A 26,851-nucleotide genomic window follows, 5' to 3' on the forward strand; every position below is an offset into this window, starting at 1 on the left:
TCCAGAGCCTGGAGATCCTTGTCATGAGCTGTTCCCATGGCCTGTGACCCCGCTGTCCTCACACCTCCCTGTTTTCCCTGATTTGGGGTCCTGGTGTCCCAGGAAGAGAGGCCAGTCCAGCCCCCAGTTCAGCCGAGGGATTTGACAGGAGTAAGGGGTGACACGTGGAGATGTTGGGTTTGAGGCTGGGGTCAGCTCCAGGGGAATTCCGGATGGAAAGGCTGTGCTGGGAGCTGCAGACGGGGGGATCTGCCTCTGGGAGCTGCTGGCGGGTGGCTTCACATTCCAGCTGTGGGCTCACCAGCGCAGCATGGCCAGTGCTCAGGGCTGGTCTCCTCAACCCCAGCCACGCCCAGAGCCTCAGCCCTTCCAGGGAATGCTGCTCCATGCAGGAAGCTGGATGTTTGGAAGGGTCCATGGGGGTCCCGCCTGGTGGTGTCAGCACCTCTGAAAGGATCCGCTGCTCCCGGCAGTACAGGGAACACATGGTACCTCGGCTAGCAGGGACAATCCCATATGGAAATGGTAATATTTTGGATCTAGAGGCTCAGGATCCCATATTTTGCCTCCCTGTAGATGCACACAACTATCACAACACATAGAAAACCGTAAGACAGGGTCCAGCTTGTGATCTGACAATGGCTGGATGAGAGGTACCCAGCAGAGCTGCTTTATGCCTGCTCTTCTCAGCAGAAAGGGGAGAGAAAATATAAGGAAAGGCTCCTGCCTTGAGATAAGGACAGGGAGAAATCTCTCACTGATCACTGGGAAAACAGACTCGAATAGGAAAAATAAGCTGAAGTTATTGCCAAAAACATCAGAGGATACTGAGAAGTAAAACAGGTCTTACAAGCACCTCGCCCACATCCTTCCTCCTTCCTGAGCTCTCCCTCCTCCCCATACGACGATCATTGTCTCTCCAAGGACACAAAAATGAAACAAAAAATAGTTTTAATAAAATCAAAGGAACGCTAAAACTCCTGCAGAAAATACAGCACGAAAAGCACAACCTGGATTTCAAAAACACAAAAGGACCTGAACTAACAAGAGGCCCTGGCACCTTTCCTGCCCCTCCCCACAAATCAATGCCTCGGGAGCTGACAAGAGCCCAGGACAGCGGCAGGGAGCTGCATGTCCCAGAGCACACTCCCAGAAAACCTTCCCAGGGGCTGCACATCTGACTGTGCATCCAAAGCCCCAGGAGCCCCGGGACCTCGACAGCACCTGAGTCACCCCAAACCTCACCTGACACACCTCACCAGGACTTGCAGCCATGCAGACTCTCAAAAATGCTGGATCGTACATCTGGGCTGGCCAGAACAGCCAGGCTCAGCCGGACACCTGCAAGAAGCACAAAACATTCCAGGTTTAGGGCCGGGCTGACCACAGGTGCCACTTCCCTCCTGCCCACTCCCACCTGCAGCTGCACCAGCCCAGCTGCACACGCAGAACCTGCACAGCTCTGCCAGCACACGGGGGCTCAGGGACACCCCGAGACAACATTCCCACACGCACCTCGGCACTAACTGCCAAACCATGGAATTTGGGCCACGAGAGAGCCCCGCATGGGCACAAACCCACGGCTCAGCCCAGACCTGCACCTGCCCCACCTGGCAAAGGGGCAGATGCCAAGCGGGACCCCTCTCCTCAAGCCGCCTCCAAGGCTGGCACGAGGACTCGATCCCACAAGCGGCAAACGCTCCACTGCCGGAGGGATCGGGGGCTTGCCGGGCCTCAGAGTAATTCTAGAGCTAAAGCGGTGAGAGACATCAGCTCCGCTCAGATAATACATGCCAGCGCTCATCCCGGGCCCGACAAGCGCCGCCTCCTCCTCCTCCTCCTCCTCCATTCACCCCCATCCCCCTCTCTTCCCGTCTGTCAGAGACTGAAACATTTTCATCAATGGCTCAAACTTTGCCACGAAGGATTTTCTGCCCATTGTGGCTAAACTGTGTAAAGAGGCCGTGGCCACTGAAGCCCACCCCTCCCTGAGGGTGCCTCCTGAGGGGAACTTTGGACTGTGACTTAAGCCACCTAAGGGAACCTGAGACAGATAAAGGGGACACTGTTGTTCAATTATCTCAGGTCTAGAGACAAGGAAACAAGGCTGAGGGAGAAGCAAGTATCCCCCAGAAAGCCAAACCCAGCAGCTGTCCTGAACATCAGCTCTGGGTGGGTTTGGGGTGGTGGAGGCCGTGGCCCACAGACCCAAATCCCTGAGGTTTGCATACACTCCCCCCACACAAAGGGTTGCAGGAGAGGTTTTTCGGTGGATGGTAAAACATCTGGTCAGAGGCAATGAACACCCATCCTCCCTTACACAAAACGGTTCAGCTGTAAAACCCCCACCCAGGCAGGCCCCATTACACAGGACATTCATGTGAAGAGCTGCTCAGGAGGAGTAAAAACCATCAAAGACCCCCAAAGCTCCTCCGACTCATTTTCATTTAGTGAGGCCTTTACCACAGCACTGCATGTGATGCCACAGATCCAGGGACTCTTGCCACACACGGTGTCAAACTTGCTGCTCTGCTCATCCCCTTCCCTGAGGAGGTCCCTGGCCATTCCCACCTGTCTGTCATGAATCACAGTCCAGTGGAGCACACCCCCAGCAACCCCTTCCCAGGGGCTGCACATCTGACTGTGCATCCAAAGCCCCGGGAGCCCCGGGACCTCGACAGCACCTGAGTCACCCCAAACCTCACCTGACACACCTCACCAGGACTTGCAGCCATGCAGACTCTCAAAAATGCTGGATCGTACATCTGGGCTGGCCAGAACAGCCCAGGCTCAGCCGGACACCTGCAAGAAGCACAAAACATTCCAGGTTTAGGGCCAGGCTGACCACAGGTGCCACTTCCCTCCTGCACACTCCCACCTGCAGCTGCACCAGCCCAGCTGCACACGCAGAACCTGCACAGCTCTGCCAGCACACGGGGGCTCAGGGACACCCCGAGACAACATTCCCACACGCACCTCGGCACAAACTGCCAAACCATGGAATTCGGGCCACGAGAGAGCCCCGCATGGGCACAAACCCACGGCTCAGCCCAGACCTGCACCTGCCCCACCTGGCAAGGGGGCAGATGCCAAGCGGGACCCCTCTCCTCAAGCCGCCTCCAAGGCTGGCACGAGGACTCGATCCCACAAGCGGCAAAAGCTCCACTGCCGGAGGGATCGGGGGCTTGCCGGGCCTCAGAGTAATTCTAGAGCTAAAGCGGTGAGAGACATCAGCTCCGCTCAGATAATACATGCCAGCGCTCATCCCGGGCCCGACAAGCGCCGCCGCCTCCTCCTCCTCCTCCTCCTCGCCCGGCCCGGCCCTCCCAGCCCGGAGCCGCCGTTCCCAGCGCGGGCCGCTCCCTGCGGCTGCAGCCGGGCCCCGGCAGCGCCGCCCTTGGCCCGGCGCTGGAGCCAGCGCCGCCGGCGGCCGGGAAAACCGCCCCGGCCGGAGCCGCCCCGGCACGGGCCTTGCCGCGGCCCCGGCCCGGCGCCGCCGCCTTCGGCCCGAGCGTCCTCCCGCCGCCGCCTCGCCCGGCCCGGCCGCTCCGCCCTGGGCCGCGCCGCTCCGCCAGCGCCGCGCTCGGCCCCTGCACAGCCCCGGGCCCGGCCCCGGCATCCCCGCCTGCCCCGGGCCCCTTGCACAGCCCCGCCATCCCCACCTGCCCCGGGCCCGGGCCCTTGCACGGCCCCGCCATCCCCCGGGCCCTTGCACAGCCCCGCCATCCCCACCTGCCCCGGGCCCTTGCACAGCCCCGCCATTCCCGCCGGCCCCGGTTCCTTGTACAGCCCCGCCATCCCCATCGACCCCCGGCCCTTCCAGCCCCGCCATCCCCACCGGCCCCGGGCCCTAGCACAGCCCCGGCATCCCCACCGGACCCCGGGCCCGGCCCCTTGCACAATCCCGCCATCCCCCGGGCCCTTGCACAGCCCCGCCATCCCCACCGGACCCCGGGCCCGGGCCCTTGTACAGCCCCGCCATCCCCATCGACCCCCGGCCCTTCCAGCCCCGCCATCCCCGCCTGCCCCGGGCCCTTGCACAGCCCCGCCATCCCCACCTGCCCCCGGCCCCTTGCACAGCCCCGCCATCCCCACCTGCCCCGGGCCCTTGCACAGCCCCGCCATCCCCACCTGCCCCGGCCCTTCCAGCCCCGCCATCCCCACCTGCCCCGGGCCCTTCCAGCCCCGCCATCCCCCCTGCCCCGGCCCTTCCAGCCCCGCCATCCCCACCTGCCCCGGGCCCGGCCCGCACCACGCGGCCGCTGCCGCGCTCCGTCCCGCCGCAAGGGACATCCGGCCGCGCCGGGGCGGGACGAGCCGCCGCCGGGATCCGCCCTCGCCCGCCTCCATCTCCCGCTTCCCCTCCCCGTCCCGTCCCGCCTCTCTTCCCCTCCCCCGATGCAGCGGCCGCGCCTTCCCCAGCCCCGCATGAGCACCCAGCGGCGGCCGTGCCCTGGGAGTCAATGCCCGAGCACTCCGCAACATCTTTGATTTTCATCTTTTGCTCTACCCTGCAGCTCTCCAGGCTCCTGAAAGGATCCCCTGTGAGCACGGAAGTTTTCCACGTGCCTCCCTCACTTGGCCGTGGTCTCCCTGTTCCTCAGCACTGCTGTGACCAAACCATTGGGAAAAGCTTTCTAACACTCCAATTCCTATGTTAAAAGCAGGCGTAGCTCTTTTTTTTTTTTGGCTCTGAGATCACACAGCCGCACCTATCTCACACCAGTTGGTATCTTTATCACAGGTGAGATGATCCTGCCCCACAGGAGCTGGGTCCCAGCGCTCTCAGCCGCCTCCATCTCCCTCATCCCCTCATCCCCAGTGTGGACTCCATCCACGCTGCCTCTATCCCCATCCCAACCGCTTTCGTCCAGATGGGAAGAGTGGTGCTAATGTCTTCATAAAAAACTCGACGTGGAAAGAATGGGCATGGGGTTCTTCACTACCGTCGCAGGTGTGCAGGAACTGTACAAGTAAGGGATAATCCATGGACAGAAGTTGGGCTGCTCAGGAGTTGAACTCCCAGCTGGAGTCAGGAATGTGACCTGTGGAGCAGAACCTGCAGTGCTGGACAGGGAATGTTTAACAGCCCCAAACCTCACACATCCTGTGGGCTTGAGACTGGATTTAAAACAGGAAGAACACAGGAAAATCTTAATAAAATATTGGAAAGACACAAAGTTACACATTATCTTTTATTTAACTACAGGGAGAAAAAGTCTTAGAGTCTTGAAATCCCTAAGGTTGGAAAAGACTCCAAGATCAGCGAGCCCAACCTTTGACCAAACACTGCGTCTTCACTCAGCCAGAGCACTGAGTCCCATGTCCAGTCATTCCTTGAACCCCGCCAGGGACGGGGACTCCAGCACCTCTCTGGGCAGCCTCTTCCAAGGCCTCACAGCGCTTTCCATGAAGGAATTCTTCCTGATGTCCAACCTAAAACTCCCCTGACACAGCTTGAGGACGTTTCCCCTTGTTCTCTGGCAGCAGAGCCCGATCACTTCCTGGCTGCCCCCTCCTGTCAGGAGTTGTGTGGAGCCAGAAGGTCCCCCCTAAGCCTCCTTTTCTCCAGGCTGAGCCCCCTTCCAGCTCCCCCAGCCGCTCCCGGTGCGCCAGCCCCTGCCCCAGCTCCGGTCCCATCTCTGGCCACGCCGTTCCACCGATACCGGAGTCAAAGCCAGGCGCGGTCGGAGCAAAGCCTTTGTGAGACCACGATCGCTTTTTTTAACCTTCTGATTTAACCCGAGAAGTGCCTGCCCGAGGCAGGGACCCGTTTCTGCCGCATTAACCCAAACCCTCCGTGGGAGACCCGCGAGCGAGACCCGAACCCACGGCGAGGCAATTTCACACGGCGAAAGGAAAACCAAAGCAGCCGATTCTCCGTCACCCCGGCAAAACGGGGCAGAGGACGGTAAAGGGGCGCGGAGGAGACCTCGGACCGCTCTTTTCGGGGGGCACCGCCTCGTTGGGGGGCGGCCACCGCGCTGTCGCGGGGGGCGTGGGGCGCTGCGACCGCCCCGCTCCGCTCCGCCCCGCGCCCAGCAGCGCTGGAACCGCCGCAGCGATGTCCGCGCTCAGCGCCGGCCGGGTGAGCGGGGCACGGGGGACACGGGGGGGCACGGGGGGGAATCAGGGCAGGAGGGACGGGGCCGGGGTCGTGCTGGGGCTGGGGCGGCGCTGCCAGCCTCAATCCCGGGGGTCCCGAACCGGGGTCGCTGCGCGCTGCCCCTCCTGCGCCGCTCCGTTCCTCCCTCGGGGATCGCTGCCCGCTGCTCCCCCGGGGGTCCGGTGCCCGTCCCGTTGGAAATTGGGAACATTCCTTTTATCGGGATCTATCGCCCGCCCCGGGAGCTGCGTCGGCACTTCCAGTTCTCCCCGTCATTCCTGAAGTAGGGGAAAGGTGAAGGGCGCCGGCTCTGCCGTGTTCATCCAGTGTCCCTCCAGTGCCCCAACGCTGGGACGTGGCCACCTGCCTCAAGTGACAGCGGGAGCGGCGGGGGCAACTGTCCCCGAGGGCACGGGATCTAATGGGTGATATTCCTGGCACCGGGATTTGAGGTTCAGTGGGGGCAGAGCAGGTGGAGGGCATGAGGAGCTGGGTCTGAGCGTGGAGTGGACAGCGAGGCTGGTGGAGTGAGCAGGTGCTTGCCCAAACCCTTACACAGAATCCCAGACGGGTTTGGGTGGGAAGGGACCTCAGAGTCCCACCTCACTTGGAGCAGCTGGACCAGTTCTATCCCACCTGACTGGGAATATTCCCAGCGTGGGGCACCCCCACTGCTCCAGTGCCTCATCCCTGTGAGAGGACTTGGGTCTCTTGCCACTCTGTGTTTCCCCTGGGGAGATCCCCCTGCCCAACCCTCACCTTCAGCTGTGCAGGGGTGTTTGGCAACTCCTTTGGGGGGGTATGTCACTTTCAGCTTTGTTGAGAATTCTGGGCTTTTCCTAGTTTTGTGTAAACCTTTTGGTGGAGATGCTGTGTAGAACTGGATCATGCTTAAGAAAAAAAAACCAGCAAAACCAAACCCAAACCAAAGCCCAAACAAATAAACCCCCATGATTGCAATACCCTGTCTTTTTTTCTACCACACCTTTTTGTCAGTTGTACTTCAAACAATGTCTAAAACACTTGGGAGGGCTGTTTCCTGGTGTGGTGTTGTTTTGTTTTCCCTACACATCTGTGGCAGCAGTTTGGTAAGAAAACTGAGGCAAAAAGGGAAAGCATGGGTGAGAAAGGACAGTTTTGCAACACTTGTGTCTTGTGAAAACCCCACAGGTAAAACTTCACCTTGTGGACACCCCCAAGCTGTGCACACACGCTGACTCAATAGCTCAGCATTCCATGCTCGATCCCAGCTCTCCCCACAGTTCACTTTTGGGCTTTACAGATATTTCCAGTGTTCTCTGACAATACCCTTTTTTCCCCGTGTGCCACCTGTCACAGCCTGCGTCCCTTGCTGTGCTGTGAGGCCGCACTGGCACCTTTAGGACAGGCCCCCCATTCTGGTCTGGGATATTCCCTCATGCTCATGGTCCTTTCCTGCTGCAGCTGCTCCGGACCCTGCTTTGGCCCGGCTGGAGGTCGCGCTCCAGCAAACCTGCCCAAAACGTGCAGCCGGGCAAACCTGGGAACGGCTTCAGCTTTGGTGAGCGCGGCAGGGCTGGGAAGGGAGGGAACAGGGAGGGACAGATGGCAGTGCAGGGGCGAGGAAAGCAAACAAAGAACCAAAAGAAACAGACCGAAAAACCCCCACCACAAACCCCAACAAAGCAACCCACCGAAAAACCCAAGCAACAGTACTGCAGTTCAGGAGGAATTTCCAAGACAAGTGTTTATTTGGAATAGATTTCTATTCTTTTTATAAAAACTATTTGAAAACGAAAAGCCTTTTTTCTCTCCAGCTCAGGACAGCCAGGGCAGGGGGGGGATATTTCAGAGACTTTCTTCTTTTTTATAACTGTCTTGAGCATTTTTTATGGCACAAATGGCCTGAGCATTGAGCAAATATCCCCCGTTGGCTTTTAAACCATTAGAATTACCGTGAGCAGCACCAGGGGAACATTGTGGGTCTAGGGATGCGACACAAATTTCTGCACACCTGGGCTATTACAGCAAATGCTCTGTGGCAGCAGCAGATGCTTGACAGATGTTTTTGGTAAAAGCATTTTATTACCTGGCACTTTCTGCTCCATTTCCAGTAATTTTTGAATAATTTTGTAACTAATACTGTTGTGGGCATTGCTCAGAGCTCAGGGGGGTTCAGAGGGAAGGAGGAAGTTGAGCTTCTTTATGACTATGTTACCTTATTTTTTCCACAGAACTGACAGATGAACAGAAAGAATTCCAAGCTACTGCCCGGAAATTTGCTCTGGAGGAGATTATTCCTGTTGCTGCAGAGTATGACAGGACTGGGGAGGTAAATCCACCCCACAAGAGGAAAAACCAGATTCTTCTCTTAACCCAAAATTTGAAATTTTACCTGTGATAATCAGCTGTGATTTTCTGTTTCAGTATCCAGTGCCACTCATTAAACGGGCCTGGGAGCTTGGGCTGATGAATTCACACATCCCAGAGAGCTGTGGTGAGTGTGATCCCTTTTAATCCCTAAAATAAACCAAAGAAAAGGCCTTGGAGGAGGTTGTGGTGTGAAATTGTGGATTACATGTAAAATTACCTGTTGCACACGGGAGCAATCCCAAAGCAATCTGTGGGCAGGTTGGCACACGTGGCTGTGACGAGGCTGGATGGGATCAGGCGAGGCATCAGATTCTAATGTGGCAACTTACGGCCAGATTTTCTCCCAAGATCCCAATTGCTATGATCCCCATGACAGGAATTCAAGGGTTTACTTTGATCCTTCCTGTGGATGGAAGAATTGAAGGGCTCATTCCTGAGAATCAGTTACGCCGAGGTGCAGCCAGCGCGTAACCACGGATTAAAACATTACGTTTCAGATTCCCTGAAAGTGGACTTGGGAAGTGTCCAGAGCAGGTCCTGTTGGGTCTTTCTGGCTGATTTGGTGAATCTGGTATCAAAAACTGAGTTTCTGCAGCAGAGCCTGAGAATCATGGGAAGGTCTGAATCAAGAGCGGCCTTTAGAGGTCCCCTTGTCTGACCCCCAGCAGTGAGAGGGAGGGGCTGGGTGGGTGGAAAACGCTTGAAATTCAGGAATGAATTTGAAAAACCATCAGGTTTCATAGTGGGAAATCATCAGCACAGTTTGGCTGGACATCCATAGATGGCCTGGAAAAGGAGGTATTGATGACACTGACGGTGGGTGTGGAAAAGTTGAGGCTGGTGTGAAGAGTTGTGGGAGAAGATCATGGAAATGAGTGTTCAAATGAAAATCAAAATGGGAAAAGAGATGGGAAAGGGAAGAAGTGATTAAAATTTCTCAGGTAAAATGGTGTCTGCTGCACTAATCCCTGCCTCTGGAAAAAGGGATTTCAGGGATATAATGGATGGTTTTGAGAGACATCAGAGCTCACGTAGCCCTTTTCCACCTCCCAAGAGCTCCCCAGGGAATGCTCAGATGTAAAGCAGTGACACATCCTGGTGGCACCTTCTGGCCATTTTGTGCCTCTTGTCCCACCTTGAGCACAAAATTAATCCCCCTGAGAATGGTGAAATGGGATTGTTAAATCATCTGACTTCAATGAAAAGAAACAAATAACAAAAATATCAATCTGGCAGCACGCTATTTCCCAAGGCATTCCCAAGGGAGATCATCTGATGGAACTCGGTGCCCATGGGAGATGTTTGGGATAATAAATGCTTGTAAATCATTAATATTCTGTACTTGAGACCCCCCTGAGTCCCCTCCTGTCCCCCCACAGGTGGGCTGGGGCTGGGCACCTTCGAGGCCTGTCTGATCACAGAGGAGCTGGCATACGGATGCACTGGGGTGCAGACGGCCATCGAGGCCAATTCCCTGGGGGTGAGTCCTGCACCCACCTGGAACTGGGAATGGGGCCCTCAGACTGGGCTCTGGGTTCTCCACACTGGCCTCTGGGTCCCCCAGACTGGGCTCTGGGCCCTTGGGGTGATAGGTTAATGCTCTGAACATTCTCTTCCAGCAAATGCCCGTGATCATCGCTGGGAACGAGCAGCAGAAGAAAAAATACTTGGGCAGGATGACAGAGGAGCCCCTGATGTGTGTGAGTGTGACCAGAGAATCCTATTGATTAATTAATTAATGACAGAGGAGCCCCTGATGTGCGTTTGATCGGGGAATCCCATTACTTCAGTAATTAATTAATGACAGATGAGCCTCTGATGTCTGTGTGACCTGGGTCGGTCACGGCCCACATTCCACAGTGAATTTGTGGTTTCCCAAGCCCAGAATGTGTATCCCTTGGGATCTGGGGGCTGTTCTTCCAGGCTTACTGCGTGACGGAGCCAGGGGCGGGCTCGGATGTGGCCGGGATCAGAACCCGGGCGGAGCGGAAAGGGGACGAGTACGTCATCAACGGGCAGAAGATGTGGATCACCAACGGCGGGAAGGCCAACTGGTGCGTTCCTTTTGGGGGCATACTGGTCTCTACTGGGGTTTCTTTAGGGGTGTGCCACAAACCAGAGTGTTCGGTGTGCCACCAGTTCATCGGGAAGCGGCACCAGCAGCCCCAGTGCTGTGGGTGCCCAAAGAGGGAACGGGCTAGTGACGCCAGACTCGAGGGTGCCACAGCTCCGCTCAGAATGCCGCTCAGCTGGGCTGAAACCAGAGGCATGCTGTAAAATGCAGGTGAACCCAGCGGGAAGAATGCTGATGTCTGACTCAGCTCAGAAGGCTGAATGTTTTCCTTATTATAACTGTGCTATAATACATTAATATACTATGTAAAGGAGGATACTAAAACTACAAACCTACTTTTTCTAACTGTCATATCTAACTCACTCACAACTCGTGACCCTGTTCTCAAGAGTCCAGGCACGGGTCGATCGGATTGGCCATCAGGCCCAAACAATCCTCACCAGAATCCAACCAAGCAATCACCCCAGGTAAACAATTCTCCAAGCACATTCCACATGAGAAAAGCAAGGAGCAGAAATAGAAATCGTTTTCTCTTTCTTTCTCTCTGTGCACCTCTATGAAAAGTCCTGAGAGAGAGAGAAATGTGCTGCCGCAGACGCAGCTCCCTCTGCTTTCCCTTTGGAACAGACTCAGAGCCAACTCCAAAATGCTCAGGTTACAGAGCCCTGACCTGGCTCCCAGACAGGGATCAGCTGCTTCTGACTCAGCTGGGCACGCCTCCCACTCACGGGGAAAACAGAAAAACTCTGGGATTTAATTGACTTAAGGTAATACATTTCCAAGTAGTCCCAGAGCCCAGGCCGTGCTGCAGGGTCCGGGGAGGGCAGCACAGACCCTTCCTCGGGCTTACACTCGCCCCACCCCGACACACAAACACTTCTCAGTTCAAGAGGAAAAACTTTATACATTTATCTATGAAAGTTGGGATTTCTCACTGTTTAACTTCTTGCCCGAGGCAGAACCTTCACAGAGACTCTCCCAGCACGTTCCTGACCCCCCTAAATGGGATTTACAGCAATTGCTGACACGAAAACCTCATTTACAAATGATACTGGGAAGAGTAAAATGGAAATATTTTCAATTGAGAGGAAAAGGCCTTACACACAATGCTGCATTCCCAGTACTAATTAATAATAGTAATAATTGTTAGAGATGTGCTGGGAATTGGCTTATTTTGGGCTATTTGGGAGGCAGAGTGGTATACTGAGACAATACATGGGAAAGGTGGAGAAGCTTTGCAGGTTTACCTGAGGGAATTTCATTAAACCTTGATTTTGCAGGAAGAGATGCCCAGACATCACCGACATTCCTCGTGCTCCTTCCCCCTCATTTGTTTTCTTTTTTTTTTTTTTTTTTTTTGAAGGTCCAATTAAAAAGGGCTGTTAGCTTACCGCTCGATTTCTTGTACAGTGCAACAAACACGGACAAAACCACTCAGCATTTTTGGCACGAAGTGTCTGATGTTGGGGATGAGCTGAACCCCCACCTCTGTGCTCCCCAGGTACTTCCTGCTCGCCCGCACTGATCCTGACCCCCGGGCCCCGGCCAGCAAAGCCTTCACGGGCTTCATCGTGGAGGCCAACAGCCCTGGGATCCAGATTGGCAGGAAGGTAACCATCAGGAATTCTTGCTCCTTCCTGAACCAGTAACACGATGAGTTGCCATGAGAGGGAAATGGCTGAACCTTGTCAGGGCTCATAGACAGGTATACTGGAACTCTCACAGTGCCCTGTTCATCAGGCACATTTAATAATTATATTTACATCTATATATATTTATGGAATTATAGATGCATATTATATTACATATAATAATATGTAATTATATGTAATGTACATAATCAGATATAATGACAATAGAATTATAATTGTATGAATTCAGATAAAGAATTACTCAGAAGGGCCTAAAGCAGACAATTTTGCCCAGCTGCAAAAGAACCTTTGAGAACATGGAATTGCCAAGGCTGTCCAGGGGGAGTGAAGTTGGCAGAACTTTCCCCAAAACCACCTGGTTTGCTGCAATTTCAGCTGCTCCTGCCCAAGTAAGGCACCATGGAGGCCCTGGTTTTCTCTCTCTTTGCTTATATTTGGAACCTGAAAACCTGATTTATTTATGAATCTGTCTTTTGGCAGCACAGCTGGGTCTCGCAGCTGTTGCAAGTGGGTTCTTGACTGTTTTCTCTCCCGTGTGAGAGGATAGAATTGAATTATATGTAGAATTGAATCCTCCAGAGGATAAATTGAACCAGAAAGGGCCAAAGGAAGGATTCCAGCCTCAGAATTGATCTCCCACATGGAGGCAGTGGCCTGCTCAGGTGTGACAGGTCAGGGGCTTACTGGGCTGGGGAGGCCAAACTGGTATTTCGTGTTTCTCTGGTGCGTTTTAGCTAAAACCGAAGTGTTTTCTTTAAGGTAGAAAAAGCTTCCTTTATTCTTTAAGTGAACTAAAGGATGGAATTGGTTGTACCTGGGAAGAATCTGATTCCGTGGCACCTCCCTCTTCCAGGAGCTGAACATGGGCCAGCGCTGCTCGGACACGCGCGGGATCGTCTTTGAGGACGTGCGAGTCCCCAAGGAGAACGTGCTGATCGCGGAGGGCGCTGGCTTCAAGATCGCCATGGGCGCCTTTGACAAGACCAGGCCCCCGGTGAGTGCCAGGAGTGGGCTGCTCACAGAGCAGGCAGGAATTTCTGCTGCTCACCCCGCACTGTGCCCACCCAGGTGGCAGCGGGGGCCGTGGGGCTGGCGAGGCGAGCGCTCGACGAGGCCACCAGGTACGCGCTGGAGAGGAAAACCTTCGGGAAACCCATCGTGGAGGTGCGTTAATGTCGTAGTTGAGACGGTCACAGCACCCAGCAAACACTCCGTTTTCAGAAGGCTTCAAACCTGTTTTCATTATAGCATGCGTGCTTTTTATACATTCTTACAAAACTCCTGAGTTTACACTTTACTTACGGGTCAGGAAAGACAAACAAAGTGCTCATTGGAATAGGCAGTTGCAGGTTTCTCTTATTTAATCCTTCTTTCTTTTGTGGTTTCTATGTCAACAGCCTTGGTAAAAAATTCTTTCAGGGGTAAACATGGATCCTCTTATCAAATGTCCCTCTGGCTCACAGAAGTTGCTGTAAAACGTCTTCCACACGTTTAGAGTTACACGTGGGAACGTCTGATCCAACACAGACCCCAGTTCCATAGAACTCCTCAAACACAACTTCCCAAGGGCACTGAATTTGCAAATTAAGAATTGAAGATAAAATTATAGATTAGGGAAGATTTATTCCCAGAAAGGCCTGGTTCTGGTCGAGTCCCCGTCCTTGTGGCACTCGGGGACACAGTTTAGTGATGACCATGATGGTGCCTGGGCGAGGCTTGGCCTTGATGATCTTTACGGTCTTGTCCAACCCCGACGATTCCACGATCCTAAGCGGAAGGCTCCTTCCCCTGCAGCCCCCTGAGGCTCACCCCGTGGTCCTCCACTCTCCCAGCACCAGGCCGTGGCATTCCTGCTGGCGGAGATGGCCATGAAGGTGGAGCTGGCCCGGCTGGGGTACCAGCGAGCCGCCTGGGAGGTGGACGCCGGCCGCCGCAACACCTTCTACGCCTCCATCGCCAAGGCCTTCGCCGGGGACGTCGCCAACCAGGTGGCCACTGATGCTGTGCAGATCTTCGGGGGCAATGGCTTCAACACAGAATATCCTGTGGAGAAGCTCATGAGGGATGCCAAAATCTATCAGGTGAGTGGGACGGAGCACTCAATACAAAGTAATTGATTGCTGATCAATTGCAATCAGGATGGATGCAGGCTAAAAAGATTTGGAGACTGAAAGACATTAAATCAGGGGGGTTCTCAACTTACCACTCACTGGGCAGGTGCTTTGGTTGAGATGTCACCAGCATTGAGGCCCATGGACTAATTAATTAGCATTAATTACCCTCTGCGTGCTGCAGAAACGGCCGTGGGGCACAGCCCATGGTGATTCACTTCTTCAGATATTTATGTATTGGTTTCTTTTCCAAAAGAACAAAACATGGTCATATTTCCTCATTTTCAGCCCACAGACACCCGTAATCCCCATTGCTTTTTCTGCAGTGTTATTGCCAAGAAATTATCCCATGCCAGAATTCCTCTGCTGGTTCAAGTTTGTTATTCAGCAGGAATGAATTAATTTCCTTAGGAAACCCAGCGACCTTCACCTTTTCCCTCTTTCCAACATTAACCACGACTGCCTGGAACTGCTCCAGACAGGTCTCAGGGAGCACACATGGGCCCTGACCTGTCAGCAAGTGACCACAGCTGCTGCAACTTCAGGTGGTTGACATTCCTTTTGCAGCTGACTTTAAAATTCCAACTGTTCTCACCAGCCAGGAATGTTTCCCTCCCCAAGGACAGAAAGCAGATGTTTGGAACTAAAAAGTTCTCAGTCCTGATTTCAGTCCTCAGAGAGGAGCTGAACAAGCTATGAGGCTGTCAGAATCGGGCTCTTTTCCCATTTTAGGGTGTTTTTCCACCAAGATCCTCCATCACACAGCTCCATCGTCAATGCATGGCCAGGCGTGCTGAGGTTTTGAAATTGTTCAAATTACTCTGATATAGTGTGAAATTTTGGGCTGTTTTTCCTGTTCCCCTCCATCCCTGCAAGAACTTGGGAAAAGGGGTTGGACCTTACAATTCCAGCAGCTTTACTTGGAGAAACTTTGTGCAGTTTGGGGAATATTATCCTGATTTTGTGACTGCAAAGAAAGTGGATTTGCAGGTATGGGAATGATTTGCCAAAGCAACTTCAGGCAGGCTTCAGGGAGCTGAAACACTGAAATCTCCAAATTCTGCTGTCCTGGAGGTGGCCTGGGCTCTGCCTGGGGGATCCCTGGATCTCTCCTGTGCCAGGCACACACAGGTGTTTGGATACCTGGGGAATCCCTGGATCCCTCCTGCACTGAACACACACCTGTATGGGTTATTGTCTCTTACGAGTCACTGTCACTCATTTTTCCAAGTTCTCCCTCTTCCTGCCCCCTGGCCTGGCACAGGGAGGGGTCACAGGTGTGCAGACTCTGGTCAAGCACCTTTCCCAGCTGCTGGCTCACCTGTCTCTGGTTTTCCCTGCAGATCTACGAGGGCACTGCACAGATCCAGCGAGTGATCATTGCCCGTGAGCACCTGGGCAGATACAAGGCCTGAGGGATGCGGCAGCTCCGGGCCTGGTATTCCAGGGAAAGGGATTGTGCTGCATTGCTCCATTAGAAAAACATGGGAAAAGCCCTTTTCCATCAAACTCCTGTTCTTGTGCCTGATCCAGCACAGGTTCTGGGACCCCATCCATCCCCTGAGCCCATCCCACTGATTGACCGTCCCAAACATCCTGAAATCCCACAGGGATCACATCGCTCTTCCCAAATCTCCCTTTGCCTTTCAGCAGCAAAGGAGACAAAACCCTTCCCCAGCAAACCTGGATGAGCAAAGAGTGAACCAAATTCTCATGTTTTAACATTTATTTTTGCCAGTGAAAGCAAAAATCCAGCACATCCCAGGAGTCGGATTTGGGATGTTTCCGTGTTTTTAATGGCACCGATCTGCTCCCTTTGTTTATTCCTGGGGCTTGGGTGATGGCAACTGGATCAGCCTCAGGGAACTTAACAAACCTGACTTTTCCTCCTGTGGAAGGGCCCAGCTGGCTCTGGCACTTAGCTCCAGGGCCCCAGTTCCCAAGATCCATAGGAAACACCGTAAGTTTGGAGCCTTTCAACAGCCAGATCTAAAGAGAAAAACTAAAGTGAATCCATGTTTCTCGTGCCTTGAAGCAGAGTTCCTTGTGACGGGTGAGTGGTAATGATGGTGTGTGAGAGGGGCTACATATGTCCCGGGAGGAAGGGAGAAGGATGGGGCAAGGGGAACGTGAATTTACTCATCCTGTGGAAAAGTGTGCAGGAAATGAGCTGGGTTTGGGCAAGGCAATGTGGGCTGAGCTGGGCCTTGCCCTGACAGCCTGATACAGGCCAGGAATGAGACTCGTGTGGCGCAGAGGATTTCCCTGGAAAAAAAAGCTGTTCTGGAGTCACTGCCAGGTCCCAAAAACGCTGTTGGTGTTGATGGGGCAGGAGCGGCTGATCCCGCACTCCTCACACACCCTGGTGGGATCCACTGCCATGTGCTGGTCCCAGCACGGGATGGGCTTGTGGGGGGAATGGGGTGGGCTGGGAATGCACAGGGGAGGATGGAATGGGGATGGAAGTGGATGAGGACTGTGGAGAGAAGCCACGCTACGAAAAACCAAAGGAACAGAGGAGTCCTGCAACTTTATTTGAACAAAGGGAGAGAGTCCACTGGGGCAAAGACCCGTGGGGGGGTCTCTCTCTCTTGGTTTTGGAGAGTGCAGCCTCTTTTTATTCTAAACTCCCAGTCGTGTTGTTCTCTTCCTTCCCCCACTGGCTGAGGTACCAGGAAGGTACAGCTTTCCCAAACCACCGACCACACATCCCCCCTTGAACACGTGTCACCATTTCCCCCCAAAGTTCAGAAGTTCAGGCTGTTCTGGGTTCTGCAGCTCCACCAGAAGTTCGGCCCGTTTGCAATACACTTCAGTTTGTCCTGTTACCCTACAATTCAGGAGCTCAAACTTTCTGGGTCAGGCTGCCTGGGTTCTGTAACAAACTTGCCCGGGTGGACCTTCACAGGCACTAAAACCCATTTAGAAGACATTAACACCCTTTCTGCGACAGTAGTGAAGAACCCCACGCCCATTCTTTCCACGTCGAGCTTTTTATGAAGACATTAGCACCACTCTTCCCATCTGGACGAAAGCGGTTGGGATGGGGATAGAGGCAACGTGGATGGAGTCCACACTGGGGATGAGGGGATGAGGGAGATGGAGGCGGCTGAGAGCGCTGGGACCCAGCTCCTGTGGGGCAGGATCATCTCACCTGTGATAAAGATACCAACTGGTGTGAGATAGGTGCGGCTGTGTGATCTCAGAGCCAAAAAAAAAAAGAGCTACGCCTGCTTTTAACATAGGAATTGGAGTGTTAGAAAGCTTTTCCCAATGGTTTGGTCACAGCAGTGCTGAGGAACAGGGAGACCACGGCCAAGTGAGGGAGGCACGTGGAAAACTTCCGTGCTCACAGGGGATCCTTTCAGGAGCCTGGAGAGCTGCAGGGTAGAGCAAAAGATGAAAATCAAAGATGTTGCGGAGTGCTCGGGCATTGACTCCCAGGGCACGGCCGCCGCTGGGTGCTCATGCGGGGCTGGGGAAGGCGCGGCCGCTGCATCGGGGGAGGGGAAGAGAGGCGGGACGGGACGGGGAGGGGAAGCGGGAGATGGAGGCGGGCGAGGGCGGATCCCGGCGGCGGCTCGTCCCGCCCCGGCGCGGCCGGATGTCCCTTGCGGCGGGACGGAGCGCGGCAGCGGCCGCGTGGTGCGGGCCGGGCCCGGGGCAGGTGGGGATGGCGGGGCTGGAAGGGCCGGGGCAGGTGGGGATGGCGGGGCTGGAAGGGCCGGGGCAGGTGGGGATGGCGGGGCTGTGCAAGGGCCCGGGGCAGGTGGGGATGGCGGGGCTGGAAGGGCCGGGGCAGGGGGGATGGCGGGGCTGGAAGGGCCCGGGGCAGGTGGGGATGGCGGGGCTGTGCAAGGAACCGGGGCAGGTGGGGATGGCGGGGCTGGAAGGGCCGGGGGTCGATGGGGATGGCGGGGCTGTACAAGGAACCGGGGCCGGCGGGAATGGCGGGGCTGTGCAAGGGCCCGGGCAGGCGGGGATGGCGGGGCTGTGCAAGGGCCCGGGGCAGGCGGGGATGCCGGGGCCGGGCCCGGGGCTGTGCAAGGGCCCGGGGCAGGTGGGGATGGCGGGGCTGGAAGGGCCGGGGGTCGATGGGGATGGCGGGGCTGTACAAGGAACCGGGGCCGGCGGGAATGGCGGGGCCGTGCAAGGGCCCGGGCCCGGGGCCGGTAGGGATGGCGGGGCTGTGCAAGGGCCCGGGGCAGGTGGGGATGGCGGGGCTGTGCAAGGGCCCGGGGGATGGCGGGGCCGTGCAAGGGCCCGGGCCCGGGGCAGGTGGGGATGGCGGGGCTGTGCAAGGGGCCCGGGGCAGGCGGGGATGCCGGGGCCGGGCCCGGGGCTGTGCAGGGGCCGAGCGCGGCGCTGGCGGAGCGGCGCGGCCCAGGGCGGAGCGGCCGGGCCGGGCGAGGCGGCGGCGGGAGGACGCTCGGGCCGAAGGCGGCGGCGCCGGGCCGGGGCCGCGGCAAGGCCCGTGCCGGGGCGGCTCCGGCCGGGGCGGTTTTCCCGGCCGCCGGCGGCGCTGGCTCCAGCGCCGGGCCAAGGGCGGCGCTGCCGGGGCCCGGCTGCAGCCGCAGGGAGCGGCCCGCGCTGGGAACGGCGGCTCCGGGCTGGGAGGGCCGGGCCCGGCGAGGAGGAGGAGGAGGAGGAGGAGGAGGAGGCGGCGCTTGTCGGGCCCGGGATGAGCGCTGGCATGTATTATCTGAGCGGAGCTGATGTCTCTCACCGCTTTAGCTCTAGAATTACTCTGAGGCCCGGCAAGCCCCCGATCCCTCCGGCAGTGGAGCTTTTGCCGCTTGTGGGATCGAGTCCTCGTGCCAGCCTTGGAGGCGGCTTGAGGAGAGGGGTCCCGCTTGGCATCTGCCCCCTTGCCAGGTGGGGCAGGTGCAGGTCTGGGCTGAGCCGTGGGTTTGTGCCCATGCGGGGCTCTCTCGTGGCCCGAATTCCATGGCTTGGCAGTTTGTGCCGAGGTGCGTGTGGGAATGTTGTCTCGGGGTGTCCCTGAGCCCCCGTGTGCTGGCAGAGCTGTGCAGGTTCTGCGTGTGCAGCTGGGCTGGTGCAGCTGCAGGTGGGAGTGTGCAGGAGGGAAGTGGCACCTGTGGTCAGCCCGGCCCTAAACCTGGAATGTTTTGTGCTTCTTGCAGGTCTCCAGTTAAACCCAGGACATTCCAGCCAGCCCAGAGCTGTGATCCAGACACCTGATCCTGTCTGGGGCTGGGGTTGGATCCAGCTGCTCCCAGGCTCCTCTCAGGCTTCTGGAAAGGCATCCCTCCTGCACCCTGTGACGCAACAGAAGGGGCTTCCCTCTAAACCTTGTCCGCAGCTTTCTGGGGAGCTGGGAATGCACAGCACGGGGTGTCACCCATTTCTGGAGAGCTGGGAATGCACAGCACGGGGTGTCAGGCACTCCTGGAGAGCTGGGAATGCACAGCACGGGGTGTCACCCAGTCCTGGGCAGCTGGGAATGCACAGCACGGGGTGTCACTCAGTCCTGGGCAGCTGGGAGTGCACAGCACGGGGTGTCACTCAGTCCTGGGGAGCTGGGAATGCACAACACAGGGTGTCACCCATTTCTGGGGAGCTGGGAATGCACAGCACGGGGTGTCACCCAGTCCTGGGCAGCTGGGAGTGCACAGCACGGGGTGTCACTCAGTCCTGGGGAGCTGGGAATGCACAACACAGGGTGTCACCCATTTCTGGGGAGCTGGGAATGCACAGCACGGGGTGTCACTCAGTCCTGGGGAGCTGGGAATGCACAGCACGGGGTGTCACCCAGTCCTGGGGAGCTGCCAGTTGGGTCCCTGGGGCATTACTCGTGCTCCAGGGACAAGCTGTGGGATGGCTCAAATCCCACTGATTCTGGGAGCTCTTGGATCCACCCTGCACCCCTGGGAAGTTTTCCCTTGCAGTCGGCCCCGCTTCATTTTGGGTGTTTGTGCTTGATGTGCACTCCACCCACACCTTGAGGTGCCTTGGATCCACCTACAGCAGGGGGCTCTGGGGTGCCCTGGCTTGTTCTGGGCACCCCAGGGGTGCAAGGAAGGCAGAGCCTACTTGGGGAAGGTGCCCCCAGCGAGAATTGGGGAACAGGAGCTTGTGTGGCTGGGCCCAGACAGCTGGGAGCCGTGAGCCCAGCAGTGCTGATCCTTGGGCAGGGAAGCGCTGTCGCTCCCAGACGGAGCAGAGGAGCCAGGGCTGCAGGCTCCTGTCCATGATCCACTCCTGCCCTGAGCCCAGGCTGTGCTCCCTGGGGGTGCCCCAGAGCCCTGGGCAGAACCCATTTCCCTCTGTGCCCCAAACCCTGGGGGTTCCAGAGGCGGCTCTGGGTGCCCCTTGTCCCTCCAACTGTGGGGGGACATTCCAGGGTGTCCCAACCTGCCCTGGGTACCAGGCAGGGGGGAAGGGAGAGGGACCCCTGGGAGCCCCCAGAGTCGCTCTGTTCATGGTGGGGGAAGAAATCGGAGGTGGGGGAGAAATTCCAGGGCTGAGAGAGGGGACACAGAACACACAGGGACATGGGAACACACACAGAACACACACAAGGACACTGAACACACACAGGGACATGGGAAAACACACACAGGGAAATGGAACACACACAGGGACATGGGAACGGGACACAGAACACACACAGGGACACTGAACACACACAGGGACAGGGAACACACAGAGGGACACAGAACACACACATGGATATGAGAAAAGCACACATGGATACACAGAGCTGCTTTGCTGAAGGGGTTTATTGATTATTCCAGGGAAATTCCCAGGGCTCCCAGGGAATCGGGGGTTCTCCAGGGATGATCATCTCTTCATGCTGCTGGAGAGGGACAGGACGCCAGTGTCACCACCAGTTCCAGGCCTGAAAGGCAGAGCCCAAGCTGTGACCTGCCGTGTGCACAGGGACACGAGAGGGCCCTTGTTCCCATCCCTCCCTCTGCAGGGACCTGTGGCAGGAGAAGGGATTTGGAGCCCCGGATATACCTGGGACAGGACTTGGCTCCTGAGATCCCAGAGCCCCTCAGCCTGGAATATCCCAAAACCTCCCAGAGCCCTCCCTGCTGCCGCAGGGACACTGGGTGTCCCCGGTGCAAGGAAAGCCTTGGGGACAGCTCTGTCCACCTCAGCCCAGGACACGGATCAGGGACAGCCCCCTCCGTGTGCCTCTGCCATCCCCAAGCTCTGCCCACCCCAGAGGGCTCAAGGGTTCACCCTGGCCCCTGAGGATCTCTTGTGGGGCTGGAGGCCCCCCAGGATTTCTCACCGGGGCATCCGGAGGGGCAGCCGGGCATCACTCCCGCAGAAGCTTCACCTGCTCAGCCACGGGGGGCTGGGGAGAAAGGCAGGGTTAGAGACACACCGGAGGATACTGGGGCATGCTGGGGTGTACTGGGGCATGTTGGGGTGTACTGGGGCACAGTGGGGTGCCCTGGGATGCCCTGCAGTGTCATGACCATGACAGGGGAGTCTCTGGGCCAGCAGAACTCCAGGTACCCACCTCAGACCTCTTCACTCGTGGAGGGAATTTTGGTTTCTGTAGAGAGATGGGGAGATGTCACTGGTCACTGGGGTGTCCCCAGTCCCAGCAAGGCATGGGGGCACCCAACTGGCCCCCAGTTCCCACACTGGTGCCCCAATTCCAGGACTTACGTCAATGCATCCACCTATACCTGCTACAACGCCTGACTGCAGAAGGAGAGCAAAGCTTTAGTCCGGGTTGGCGCTTGTGGGGCTTAGGGGCTCACAGGCGTCCCCAGGCCCCACGGCTGCCCCTGGCCTGAGGGGGAAAATCCCTTCTGCTCCCCCCAGTGCCACTGGGGCCAGTTTCACCTGACCCCTGTTCCTGCAGGGAGCAGGTGGGGATGGAGACAAGGAGAGCGAGGGGAATTCGGGGCCTCCAAGGAGGAGGGGACGGAGTGGGACGGGGGGGGCCCAAAGACAGAGAACTTGGGGGAGCTGGGGGCCCCAAGGGATGGGGCTGGGGGTGTTGAAGGGATGGGAGATGGGGAATGCGGGTGGGGAGGCAGCAACTGCAGTGGGGGGGCCATGGGGGGGTGGGTGGGGGCAGAGGACCGAAATGGATGGGTTTGGGAGGGGCTTTGGGAGGGGATTTGGGGACACCACTGTCATGGGGAATGAGAAAGGGAAAGGACTGGGGGGAGAGGGGACAGGAAATGCACCGGGCATGACGCTCTTTGGGGTTGACTGGGGTGCACTGGGAAGGGTGGCAACACAGGGGGCACCCGGGGAAGGTGCAGCCTTGGGAAGCTCTGGGGTGCACTGGGGTGCACTGGAGGGTCTTGGCCATGGGAGGGGAGGGTCCGGGCCCAGCAGAAGAACTCAGGGTACCCACCTTGCCGTCAGTAATGCCACCAACTTGCTGTGGAGAGACCATGAGATGTCAGCAGTCACTGGGGTGTCCCCAGTCCCAGTAAAGGCTGGGGGTGACCAAACTGCCCCCCAGTTCCCACACTGGTGCAGCCAGCTCCAGGACTCACCCCAGCACATATGGTTTCACCACTGCCATCCATGAGTGCCTGGGGAAGGAGAGCAAAAGGCCGGTCAGGGTTGGCCCTGGTGGGGCTGGGGGGGACACAGGGGTCCCCAGCCCCGCCTGGCCCACGGCTGTCCCCTGCTCTGAGCAGGGGCTGCCGGCGGATTTGGGGACAGCACTGCTGGGTGAAAGGCAATGGACTGAGGGGAAAGTCTGGAAAGAAGACCCTGGGAATCACCGGGGGGTGGGGGAGCATTTCCCAGTTTGTGCCAGTTCAGCCAGGCCTGGGACTGGACCAGTTCAGCCCAGTTTGGCCAAGTCCGGCCTAGCCTGCGCTTCAGTTGGTTTGGACCTCTAGGTCCCACTTCAGCCCAGTTTGGGATTGGCCTTTTGTCCTTGGGTGGCAAACAGGAGATGCTGCGGAGGTGGCCGAGGGGAGCAAGAGGATGGGATGGGATGGGATGGGATGGGATGGGATGGGATGGGATGGGATGGGATGGATGGGATGGGATGGGATGGGGAGGACTAAAAGGGCGGGATTTGTGGGGAGCAGGACAGGAAAGCGCTGGGGCCATCCCAGGGAGGAGCTGGGTGCGACCATGCCCTGGGGAAGCCGGGATGGCAGCGGGAGTTGAATTGAGGGAAGAGGAAGGACAGAGCCAGTGGTGGCAAGGAGAAAGCGGCAGCGCCCAGGGCAGGGCAGCCCGGGGCAGCCCCTGGACTGGGGAAGAGCCCCCAGCCCTGAGCCAACCCCGTGGCCTTGGAGCCTCACCTCGCCCTGTCCTGGGAGGCACAGCAGGATGGAGAAGAGCAGGGCCACGCCGAGCACAGCCACCTTCATCTTCCTCTCGCTCTGGGCAGCGCTGGGTGAGGCTGCGGCAGGTGAGGAGCACCTTTATCCCTGCCGGGACTCCTCCCTGCACCCTCCCTGCCAGCCCCCGGGCCAAAGCCCGGCTTGGCACAGCCCCCAGCCCTGGCCACAAGCCCGGCCCTGGCCCAGAGTCCACCCCACCCCAGCTGTGGCACGGCTCCGGCCCCCTTGCCCGGCATCCCTCCAGCTTCCTGCACGGGGCAGCTGCCCCTGGAGGGGCCCGGGCACCTGGGGGGCCAGGGGGGGCAGGCAGGGAGCCAAAGGCACCTGGGCACCCTGTGGGGACAGCCCCCAGTGCAACACAGGCCATCCTCCAGCAGCCCCCAGAGCCAGATCCCCCATCTCCTGCTGCCCCTTCCCTCCCCGAGCTTTCCCTGTGGGGCAGCCCAGGGCTGAGCCCGGCCCCAAACCCAGCGTGCCTGAGCAGAATTGTCCCTGTTCCCACTCCAGCCCCTCGGAGGGGCTGGACTGGCCCCTCTTCCTGGGACACCAGGACCCCAAATCAGGGAAAACAGGGAGATGGGAGGACAGCGGGGTCACAGGCCATGGGAACAGCTCATGACAAGGATCTCCAGGCTCTGGAGGCTCTGGGGAGCACTGGGGAATGGTGGCACTGGGACAGCAGGGCTGGGCTCGGGGCAGTGCTGGGGTGGCCACAGTGTCCGGAATGGTGGCACTGGGACAGCAGGGCTGGGCTCGGGGCAGTGCTGGGGTGGCCACAGTGTCCGGAATGGTGGCACTGGGACAGCAGCAGGGCTGTGGCCCCAGACTGGGCTGGCACTGGGACACAGCTCCCACAGAGCCCCTGGCCCCAGCGCTGGCCCTGAGCAGGGCTCACCTTCCTGCCCGAGGCTCCCGCGCTCCTGGCCCAGCTCAGAGCCCCTGTCCGGGTGACCCCCGAGGGCACAGATCAGGGACAGTCCCTGGCAGGGCCTCCCGGGAGCTGCCAGCGCCTCCATTGTCCGCTGACATTCCGTGACATTTCCAGGAGATGTTCCCTCCTCACGGGACACTGACCACGCAGAAGGGACCTGTTGTGGCACAGCAGGGGAAACCCTTCAGGCCCCTGACTTGGCTGTTTGTGTTGGGTTTTCCCGAGGAGCCAGCAGTGACCTGGAAGATTTCCCCTTTGCCTCTTGGTGCTTTGTGCCTGCTCTGCTGGAGAATTGAGGAGCGCTGGCCCAGGAGGGGCCCAGGGGAGGTGAAGCTGCTCCGCAGAGGAATTTACAGCCCCTGGACACCTGAGGGGCCGTTCCAAACGATCCCACCATGGAATTCTCATGGAAAAGGGATGCAACTGTGGGTGCAGGAATGCTGCACCCCCTGGGGCTGGAGCTGCAAGGGTCTGCAGGAGCCCCAGCACAGGGAAGGGAGAGGCCAAGCCAAGGGCCCATCCTCGTGGCCACATTCTCATGCTGCAGCAGAGCTGCTCCTGCCCACCAGAGCCATCCCCAGCCTGGAGCACAGGGGACTCACCTGAGCACCTGCTGGGCTGTCTTGCACAAGCCCAGGTTGCTCCAAGCCCCATCCAACCTGGCCTTGAACACTTCCAGGAGTGTGGCAGCTCACTGCACCCGACCAACCTGTGCCAGGGCCTCACCTCCCCATCATCCAAAAGCTCCACCTTAGGTCAGACCTAAATCCAAGCTGTTGCAGTGTAAGGCCTCCCCCCTTTGTCCTCTCACTGCAGGCCAGGTTCCAACTCTCTCTCCATCTTCCTTCGAGCCCCTGTTCCATATTTCTCATGGTTTAACCCCAGTGGGCAGCTGAGGCCGCACAGCCCTTCACTCATGGCCCCTCTGGTGGGATTATGGAGAGACTTGTGGGGGGTAAATTGAGAAAACTCATGGGTTTGGGTTAAGGCAGTTTGATAGGGAAAGTGAAAGCCGCCCACACAACCAAAGCAAAACTCGGATTTCATTCCCTGCTTCCCAAGGGCAGGGGTTCCCACGAGAGCAGGGCTCCACCACACAAAATATCTGCTTGGGGAGACAGATGCCAGGACTCTGAAGCTGCCTCCATTTCCAGTTCTTGCCCCAGCTGTTTGGCCGAGCACGATGTCCTGTGATCCGCACTCTTCCGTGGCTCAGCTGGGGTCAGCTGTCCCAGCCCTGTGCCCTCCCACATTCCCGGGCACCCCCAGCCCACTCTCTGCTGGCTGGCAGGAGCAGACCAGGCCTCAGGGCTGTTCTTGTGCTCATCTGCAGCTCCTGAACATCTCTGTGCCCCCAGCTCTGTTCCCACTGCATGCCCAAAGCAGCCCCTCCGAGCAGCTCTGTAAGAATCTGTCCCTGGCTCGTTCTCCCAGTCCAGTCCTTCCTTCCGGCTGCCATCCACTTCCAAACCCCTCCAGCAGCCCTTGGGACAGGAAAAGAGTGCTCTGGATTTGTGTTCTGCCTGTGACAGTGTGTGGAGAAGCATTTGCATCAGACCCAAAGCTGGGGGTCACAGGCTGGTGGTGAAAACTTGATTTGGGTTCTGAAGCCAGCGGGAGGTTTGCCTGAGCCACCGTGAATCCCAGGGGTCCCTGGTTTTGTTTCCAGGATGATCCTGGCCCAGCTCAGAGCCCCTGTCCGGGTGACCCCCGAGGGCACAGATCAGGGACAGTCCCTGGCAGGGCCTCCCGGGAGCTGCCAGCGCCTCCATTGTCCGCTGACATTCCGTGACATTTCCAGGAGATGTTCCCTCCTCACGGGACACTGACCACGCAGAAGGGACCTGTTGTGGCACAGCAGGGGAAACCCTTCAGGCCCCTGACTTGGCTGTTTGTGTTGGGTTTTCCCGAGGAACCAGCAGTGACCTGGAAGATTTCCCCTTTGCCTCTTGGTGCTTCGTGCCTGCTCTGCTGGAGAATTGAGGAGCGCTGGCCCAGGGGAGCTGCACCCACAGCTGCATCCCTTTTCCATGAGGTGTTCCAGGAACCCATGGTGGGATCATTCGGAACGGCCCCTCAGCTGTCCCGGGGCTGTGAATTCCTCTGCGGAGCGGCTTCACCTCCCCTGCCCTCTGCTCGTGGGTCTCCTCTGTGGTGACCTTCATGGTCCATGGTCACCTCCAGCTCCTCCCTGTCCTCTCCCTGTCCCTTCCTGTGTCCCTTTGACCATCTCCAGGTGGTCTTGACCATCTCCCTGTCCCCCCCTCGTGTCCCACCACCGTGCCCTGTTCACCTTGAACATCTCCATACCCTCCCT

General features: G+C 57.8%; 2 protein-coding genes, 1 long non-coding RNA gene and 3 other non-coding genes across 9 annotated transcripts in view; 3 read left to right on the forward strand and 3 right to left on the reverse strand.

The window, feature by feature from the left end:
* The window catches only part of LOC128782724 (antigen peptide transporter 2-like), a 46,775-nt gene extending 42,457 nt beyond the window's left edge, over positions 1-4,318 (reverse strand). For 2 of the 4 annotated variants that reach the window (XM_053933201.1, XM_053933196.1), the window contains exons 1-4: positions 4,231-4,310; positions 2,977-3,212; positions 2,706-2,802; positions 1,246-1,341 (exon numbers count right to left, since the gene is read on the reverse strand). The gene's annotated coding sequence lies outside the window, so the exon portion shown is untranslated. Of the gene's footprint in view, positions 1-1,245; positions 1,342-2,705; positions 2,803-2,976; positions 3,295-4,230 lie in introns of those variants that run through there. The other 2 variants (XM_053933198.1, XM_053933197.1) reach the window with 2 other exon arrangements.
* LOC128782730 (small nucleolar RNA SNORD45) lies at positions 1,729-1,812 on the reverse strand. The gene has a single exon (XR_008428881.1). It is a non-coding gene; the product is annotated as a small nucleolar RNA SNORD45 (small nucleolar RNA).
* Positions 3,190-3,273, reverse strand: LOC128782731 (small nucleolar RNA SNORD45). Its single transcript, XR_008428882.1, has one exon. It is a non-coding gene; the product is annotated as a small nucleolar RNA SNORD45 (small nucleolar RNA).
* A 1,661-nt stretch (positions 4,319-5,979) lies between the features above and the next one.
* Positions 5,980-16,322, forward strand: LOC128782727 (medium-chain specific acyl-CoA dehydrogenase, mitochondrial-like). The gene is made up of 12 exons (XM_053933205.1): positions 5,980-6,088; positions 7,550-7,646; positions 8,320-8,417; positions 8,513-8,582; positions 9,838-9,938; positions 10,078-10,158; positions 10,382-10,512; positions 12,034-12,142; positions 13,038-13,178; positions 13,253-13,348; positions 14,017-14,265; positions 15,639-16,322. Exons 1-12 carry the CDS (start codon positions 6,065-6,067, stop codon positions 15,708-15,710), a joined length of 1,269 nt encoding a protein of 422 aa, XP_053789180.1. The 5' UTR covers positions 5,980-6,064; the 3' UTR covers positions 15,711-16,322.
* A 1,560-nt stretch (positions 16,323-17,882) lies between these two features.
* Positions 17,883-19,606, forward strand: LOC128782728 (uncharacterized). The gene is made up of 3 exons (XR_008428878.1): positions 17,883-17,962; positions 19,030-19,265; positions 19,440-19,606. It is a non-coding gene; the product is annotated as an uncharacterized LOC128782728 (long non-coding RNA).
* Positions 18,969-19,052, forward strand: LOC128782732 (small nucleolar RNA SNORD45). Its single transcript, XR_008428883.1, has one exon. It is a non-coding gene; the product is annotated as a small nucleolar RNA SNORD45 (small nucleolar RNA).
* Positions 19,607-26,851: the final 7,245 nt, after the last annotated feature.

This window comes from Vidua chalybeata (genome assembly GCF_026979565.1).
Source record: "Vidua chalybeata isolate OUT-0048 chromosome 36 unlocalized genomic scaffold, bVidCha1 merged haplotype SUPER_36_unloc_2, whole genome shotgun sequence".
NCBI classification, from domain to species: Eukaryota; Metazoa; Chordata; class Aves; order Passeriformes; family Viduidae; genus Vidua; species Vidua chalybeata.

Coding starts and splice junctions, on each gene's coding strand:
- LOC128782727 (XM_053933205.1), top strand. CDS start 6,065: ATGTCCGCGCTCAGCGCCGGCCGG. Junction 9,939..10,077: donor TCGAGGCCAATTCCCTGGGG/GTGAGTCCTGCA, acceptor ATTCTCTTCCAG/CAAATGCCCGTGATCATCGC. Junction 10,513..12,033: donor AACGGCGGGAAGGCCAACTG/GTGCGTTCCTTT, acceptor TGTGCTCCCCAG/GTACTTCCTGCTCGCCCGCA.